Raw genomic sequence first — 7938 nt, forward strand, 5'->3', positions numbered from 1 at the left:
AAGAAATGCAATATCAACAACAAGAAAAAGAACAGAGTAATGGTTGGATCTCAAATAAAAAATTCTCAATTAAGAAGGTAAAGTAGCATAGTGATGTTCTTTAATTCAAAACCAGTTATTAAAATGTCATTATATAAGTAAGAAAAATATTATAAATTTATTATTGTATTTGTAAAATAGAGAAAAAAATAATCTTAGAGATTACAATAAAAGAAAAAGAAAAAACTTCTTAATATGATGATAAAAAACAATTGCGTTAGCCTAGCATCCCACCAATCCGTACAAATTTAAAAAAAAATATTATAAATATTGTAATAAAAGATGAATATATTCGTCCTAGTGTTCTCATGAATTCATTTCAAAGAAAATAATAATAATAATAATAAATTATTATAAACATGCATGCATCCAACTGTGTGGATGCCCAATCGAAGTTAATACTATAAATAATCATAATGTAGACGTCGTAATTTATATAACTGGACTACAGAAATTATTGAAGTCAACGTTCTTTGGCCACAAACCTGAGTTTTGTAGCTTTTACTTCTATTAGCCATAAGAAAACATCAAATTTGGGATATATCTTCAAGCATTTTATTTGTTCTTCGAATCAGTAAATTACTATGCCTGGAAAGCATCCATAAAGGTCTTAAGATTCTCGAACGAAGCGCCGCCTTCGTTAAGGTTCTGCTGAGCGTTCTCCTTCAACATCGATGCCCTTGCTCTCATCTCCTCGTTCGAAAGCAACTCTTCTACCTTGGATTTCACCTGTTCTCGCTTAATGATCCCACTCTCGTCAGGCGTCAAGGGTAAACCCACCTTCCAATCGTCACAAATGTAGTTCTGGTTCAGGAATTGGTCCGTAAAATATGGCCAACAGAGGAAGAGCTTCCCGTTCCTGACGCCTTCCATGGTGGAGTTCCAACCGCAGTGAGACACGAAGCAAGCGACAGAAGGGTGAGCCAGCACCTTCTGTTGAGGTGCCCAAGCCACAATCCTCCCTCTGTCTCCGACACGCTCTTTGAATCCATCCGGATAGGCATCGGCAGTGTCACCGGTTAGGTCGGGCCGGACCACCCACAAGAACGGTAGGCCAGTCGCCTCCAGCCCGAGCGCGAACTCCTGGAACTGGCCGCGGTCGAAGATGGTGAAACTCCCGAAAGCCACGTAGACGACGGAACCCGGCTGCTGCTCGTCCAGCCACGACAAGCAGGCCGCGTCCTCCGGCCAGAAATTCCCCAAGGCGCGGTTCGGCCGGAGGCCGGTTAGCAGCGGCCCGATTGGAAGAATCTTTGGATTGTAACGGAAGGTTGGCTCTTCGAGCTCTTTGAAGGAGTTGCAGATGATGAAATCCGCGACGTCGATGGCCCTGTTGTTGTTGACGATGTAGTTGAAGATTAGCTTTTTGGTTCTTCCGTCTCCACCACAAAAGTTCCATGTCAACTGCGTCGCGTCGATGAATGGCAAGCCGGGGCCGAGCTGGAACCTTCCGTGTTCTGAGATCGTTGTGCCTGTAAACGTGGCAAGATGAAAACTTTTTGGAAATCTTTGGTGTCTCGTTAATTACTCACAATCAATCATCTGACCAAAAAGACTAAAAAAACACCCAAAATCAATTACCATCGGCATCGATGATGCCTCTCGAAATCAACTCCGGAATGCTCAGCAGAGTGGCCAGCGACTGGGCTGCCGCCGGCCAGAAAAAGGCTGACCGGAGACCCTTCTTACGGACAGCCTCCCGCGCCCATCCCATATTCACATCCACCAACATGCAAGTCATCGGATCCTCTGTTTCGTTGCTCTTCTCGATTAGTTCCTCCAAGCACAGCGGAATTACCTTCGTGAATGCTTCCGTTAGCCTCCCGAGATCGTTCCGGTCTTCCCCCGGCCCTAATCCGTCGGGGACCGAGACCAGAGCGATCTGGTCCACGGTGCTCTCCTCGGACAACGCGGCGAGCAGACGCTTGTGGTTGAACTCGGTATTGACGAAGGTGACCTTGAAGCCGTGTTCTACCAAGCAGTGGCAGAGCTCCATGAGGGGAATGACATGGCCTTGAGCAGGGAAAGGCACAGCGAGAACGTGTGGCGGAGCCATTCAGAAACAACAGAGAGAGAGGAAGGAGATAAGCGTAAAAGAACTTAGCTAAAACTCTTTCAGCTGCTGAATTTTGGTGCTGCTGTAACGGCTGAACCCTGAATGTTGGAGAATAGGAATGACGTCTGTCGATAGCCGGAAGACAACAAAGATGTTGCTGTTGGCCGGCTTAAGAAAGAGCGGCTGCTGCTGCTGCCGCCGCTGCTCACGGCTGGAATATGAGACGTCGGAGGACGAGAAGAGTAATGGCTCGGATACCGTTTTCAAGCAGGTATCGTGATCATTAAGATTTGTTAAGTTTTAGGATGGAATAAAAAATGACCCTACTACAAGTCATTCGGATTTGTAAATGTGATCATTCAGATTTGTAAATTATTAATCTTGGAAACATGTATTTTTTTTCTTTTGGTGGAATAAAAAATACCTCCACTATCTAGAATTTTCAAAGTTGTCCAGCCATCCTTCTTTTTTATTATTAATAGGTACGATCTAGCTATTTCCTTCATCTATTCATTCATCTAGTTTCTTCGTATAAACTACCAGTCATTTTCAAAAATAAATTAAATATTATTTTAATCATATTCATTTTAATAGGGAGGTGAGTATCAAACCCTATATCATTAATTTTAATCAGACTTTATTTGATTGTGCTCTTCAGTCCAACTCATAAGAGGAACATGAACATCCAATGTATTCGAGTTTAGCAAACAAGTAATATGATCAAGTTGATCCGAGTAATCAAAGTCCACGAAATTTCGGTATCACTACAGTAATCATTCAGCTGTAGTAGGCTACACTAAGTATATAGTTATTAACATTATATATCAAAGTCTTCCTCTGCAATAATATGCTACACTTATTACGATCAAGAATTCTTCTATGCTACAGAAATGACTACAGTGCACATTAGTCCTCTGCAATACTGCTGAGTACTGACGCTGCTATAGAATTTTAGAATTCGAATTCAGTCCGTTTGTCCGAGCAACCACATCCTCAATGCTACAGTAGTGATGCTGCTGCATAACCTGCCATATACAAACTTGTGCAAATTGGTGTTGGTCCATCTATGGAGATTTTAAAAAATTAATTAAATTTAAATTATATTAAATTTAATTTAATTTATCTGTCAAAAATTATCCGAGCTGATAATCTCATTCTAGCGACAGAAGTTAATTTCTATCAAGTGCTGAATATAAATTGTACAGTAATTAAGCGATTGAGTGAGCAGATCGGCCGAGTGGACATATTGGCCGAATGGGTAGATCAATTGAGCGGGCAGTACAACAGAGTGGTTGATCAAGCTGAGTGGCGTAAAGCAACTGGGTGAGCAGGGCAACCGAGTCACAAATCAGACCGAGTGACTGACCGTATAGATCGACCGATCGAATAGTACGGTCAAGCAAGGAAAGTAGCACATCAGGTTGATCAAACCTAGTGGGCAAAGGTGCCTAACAATAAAAGGTCGAGCGGCCTAAAGGTAGAGAGCAGCTCAAGCGACAGAGTGGCCCGAGGAAGTAGAGTGGACTGAGACCTGCGATGAATGCAATTTTCTTAAAATAAATTCGTCTCATCTCCGGCTGTGTTTTGAGATTTTCTCGAATCGTCTGTTTCTCAAAAAATAACGATTAACCGTGATGCACACTAAGCATCGTGGCCAACGAACTCATTTTTAATAAATATTAAAAAAATTTATATTGAGGAAGCACAAAACTAATTTTTAATAAATATTAAATTTTTATTTTTTTAATAAATTAAAGTCTATCACTGTCAGCCATTGAATTAAATAAAAGCAAAGCCTACTTTTAGGATATAAATATAAATATAAATTGTTTGAATTAATTTAGTTTTTTAATTTTGCTTTTGGATCTCTTTTCATAAAAAGAGAAAATTTAGCGGGACTTATTGCAGATGAAATATTAATATTTAACTCTTGTAAATGAAAATATTTTATTTTCATATTTTTTTTACATTTCCTATTATTATAATTTTTATTTATATTCTTTTTTTATGTGTAGGGTTTTGAGTTTTGAAAGTAAGTTTTTTTATCAGATAATTAAGAATAGGACTTTCTCCTTGGCGCATTTATAAATTAAAGAGTATTCGAAATGAAAAAAAATGTACTTGTTGGTGCAGCGGAAGTCGGTAAGAGGAGGATGAATTGCCTGTAAAATTAAATTATACCCTCTTCAAAGCTTTCAACTCAAAAATACAGCAACAATAATAAAATTAAAACTGAAATAAAAGAGAAGACCGAAGTTTAACTTGGTTACAATCAAGACGGTTGTTAATCCAAGGCAGTTGAAGATCGCACTAGCAAAGTCTCCTTCACTGTAGGTGGAGCAGCCTTTTTACACACTTAGAATGCTCAATAGTTGCTAGGAATTGATTACAGAGTTGAATATTGAGTTAATGTTTAATTCCTAGATTCAGGGGTCTTTATATAGCCTCTGGAAAATCTATCTCGAGGGTCTAAGGCGCTTCCATCGAGTGGGCGGATAAAACTTTATCCAAAAGCTCAACGACCACTTTGGCCTGGTCCAAGGCGCCTCCAACAGGCATTGAAGGCGCCTTCAAGGTGAAGGCGCCTTCAATGCCCAATGAAGGCGCCTTTAGCTTGAACTCCAGCACACTTCTTCCTTCGCTTTGACTTCCGAAGCTCCGTTCTTTTGAGTGATTTCGACCAACCGAAATAGGGTTCACCCGAACCCAATTTCCGGCCTTCCTCGAGCAGTCTTCCTCCCCGGCTTAACGTCCCTCGAACGTCATGCACGTTATTCTCGTCCACCGGTGTACTCTTCCGCAGCTCTCTCGTCATTCGGACGCACCGAGCCCGTCGGCTCCCTTAGCTTCCCGTGTCGTTCTTCTCGCTAGCTGCATCTTTCGCTCGACTTCCTGCGCTCCTAAGCTCCTACACACTCAGACACAGGGTTCAAACACAAAACAGGGCCTAACCAACTTGGTTGATCACATCAAAACACCACGGGGTCTAACAGTACTATATTAGTCAAAATTAAATTGTCGAAATAAAAATTTATACTCACATGCATTACATCTCAAATGCAATTTTATTCTTATATCACTTATACAATTCAGATTAGCGCATTCTACTGCAATAATCTTTTTATGACAAAAATGCATTTGTTAGAAACTTGAATGAGAAACGAGAAGGGGTGGATGAAAAAAAAACATCCATTGTGAATGAGAATGCAGTGAAGTTTTTGACTTGAAAAGTTGATTTATAGTGGCATAAGCATTGATGGTATGAATATAGGTACGAAGAAAAATCCTCTCTCACGGGTGACCGCTTAGACAATGTAAATTCAACGTCCGAATTATACTGAATCAAAGTTGACTCGTATGTGAGCACAATTTGGGTGCGTTAAATGCCGGACTAGTTATGAAAAAATTTGTCCAAGTGAATCGACCATAGATAAAAAGACACTAAAAGAAGCTAAAACAAATTACTCCAACTTCATTCCCCTAGTTTTCTTCTCTGTCATGAATTTTCCACTCGACAGTCTACTCATGTTCAAGTACAATTTCAGTTCATCGCGTCGATCTATGCTTGGTGATGATCGTGATCTATAGTTATACCCTAGGAAATAGATGAATTAAATACTGTCAGAGATGATGAGTCTATTTTAAAAACTCATTTCCTGAATCAAGAAATGAGCAATAGAATTAAAATTCTGTCGCTACATTTAGTGACGAAAATAAAATTCAATCGCTACATTTAACAATGAAATTAAAATTTCATCGCTAATGTCAGCCGCATCTAAAAATTTCAATCGTTAATAAGTTGCTATATAATTAGCGATTGAAATTTTGGTCACTAAATTCGATTTTGCTAGAGTGGTTAGGATGGAAAAGTGTTAATGAATTATTATAAGGGATGGTAATCTTTTTAAAAATATATATTTTTTTGACAAAATATTTATTATAAAATAAATATTAGTAGTGGTTTTATTTCTTCAAAAAATAAATTCAATTAATATATTTGACAAATTACTTAATTAATAAATATAAAATATTGCAATTAACTATATACAGATTTCTACCAAATTTAAATTAAAAATTAAAAATAATTATTAAAAATATTTAATTTTTTAATACATGATATATATATATATATATATTATATCGCTACACAATCACTATGTTACCAATCACCTATGACCCGAGATAAAAGGTAAGTAGCAACATGAGTGAAATAAAACAATAGCAAAATAAAGTTGTCTGAGAGGTTTAATACAAGATGAAGTAAAAAAAGTGCTCAACGATCTTAATTTATGAAATAAAATTGCAATAGAGTCATCATAATGTATACGACTTTACCAAGTACTCCAAGATATGGATCCGAGACCGCTACTGATTCAATAGACAGAGTCAAACCGTCAAAAAATAATATAAGCACTATCGTCAGACGAAATCGTTTCTCAGCATTCCTATACATTAAAAAAAAATAAAAAGTATTTTCTTAAATATTAATTATAATAATATTTATAATAAAAGAAAACTCACCTCACTCTCGGATTCGGTATCAATGGCATTGGTGCATGCAATGGGGCGGGCACCTCGTGCCTTTCATCTGATATCTGCATTGTTGGGTAGACACCTTTTGCTTACGACCGTGTATTCCACCCGAAAACCCTTATAGCTTAATGACAATAATAATAATAATAATAATAATAATAATAAATATTAATTAAGTAAAACGTAGGCTATCAGCATATAATATAACATTACATTAACTCAGAATTTTATTACCTATCATAGTGTGTGGCACAACTTCCACAGACTTCCCTTTAAGCAAGTTTCCTATATCATTTTTCATAACAGCAATTTCTGCTGCTACATTTTTGAAACCATCTTGGATCCCAGCAAATTGCCTAACACATTCAGTAAATCTTTTACATATATCATCTTGTATTTCGTCTGATAAACTGGTCTGCAATTTGATAGCATTAAAAGAATTAATAAAAAAAATAAAAAGATTATTAAAAACTGCCAATTACTTACCTCTACATAGGGTGAGTATTAGGTTAAAATCGAATCGAACCGAACTAAATCGATTTTTTAAACAAATTGAACTGAACCGATTTTTGATAAAAACCGAACCAAATCGAATTTTCAATAAAACCGAACAAACCGAACCGAACAAACCGAATAAATTAATTTTTTCTAAAAATTTGATTTGGCTTAATAAAAATTTGGTTCGGTCTAAAATTTATGATGTAAAAAACCGATTTAGCTCAAAAATTCAGTATATTCGGTCAATTCGGTTTAACCAAATAAAAAAATTTAAAACCGAACCCGAACCAAATTAACTAATTTTTTAGAGAAAAAAAACTGAATTTTCAAATAAATTGAACTGAATTTTTAAATTTAATCAGTTTGATCAATTTATTCGATTTAACCGAATTTTTACTCATCCCTATTTGTGCATCCACAATTTCACTTTGACTACTTGTACCTTCCTTTTCAAGATTAACAGCAACAGAAGCTTCAAGAATTAAAAAATAATAATAATGAAAAAAAATATTTCTAAATGTTTAACTAGTTTAATACAAATAAAATATAAAGTTTTAACTTTATTTAAAATGTTAAGTAATAAGTGGTGGTGACATAAACCATGCATACTCTAATTCCTGACAGATCCATTAGGCAGTCATTTAGATGGTACTAGTAGACATACCAGTTTTAATAGTGACATTATCTCTATAAATATCTACATATTTTCTTTTTATGTAACAAAATTTAAAATGGTAAACTATTTCTCTTACAATAGCAATGGTAGAGTTGAGAATGAAAATATTTATCTTTGTATTTTGACAACGAGATAA

General features: G+C 36.6%; 1 protein-coding gene across 1 annotated transcript; it reads right to left on the reverse strand.

Annotated features, from left to right (window-relative positions):
• Positions 1–458: 458 nt before the first annotated feature.
• LOC121974595 (UDP-glycosyltransferase 83A1-like) lies at positions 459–2371 on the reverse strand. Its single transcript, XM_042525734.1, has 2 exons — positions 1621–2371; positions 459–1511 (listed from the first exon to the last, which is right to left on the reverse strand). The coding sequence occupies exons 1-2, from the start codon at positions 2093–2095 to the stop codon at positions 622–624; spliced, it is 1365 nt and encodes a 454-aa protein (XP_042381668.1). The 5' UTR covers positions 2096–2371; the 3' UTR covers positions 459–621.
• Between the last annotated feature and the right edge of the window lie 5567 nt (positions 2372–7938).

This window comes from Zingiber officinale, chromosome 4B (assembly GCF_018446385.1).
Source record: "Zingiber officinale cultivar Zhangliang chromosome 4B, Zo_v1.1, whole genome shotgun sequence".
Classification (NCBI taxonomy): Eukaryota; Viridiplantae; Streptophyta; class Magnoliopsida; order Zingiberales; family Zingiberaceae; genus Zingiber; species Zingiber officinale.

Coding starts and splice junctions, on each gene's coding strand:
- LOC121974595 (XM_042525734.1), bottom strand. CDS start 2,095: ATGGCTCCGCCACACGTTCTCGCTGTGCCTTTCCCTGCTCAAGGCCAT. Junction 1,512..1,620: donor AGGCATCATCGATGCCGATG/GTAATTGATTTT, acceptor CCACGTTTACAG/GCACAACGATCTCAGAACAC.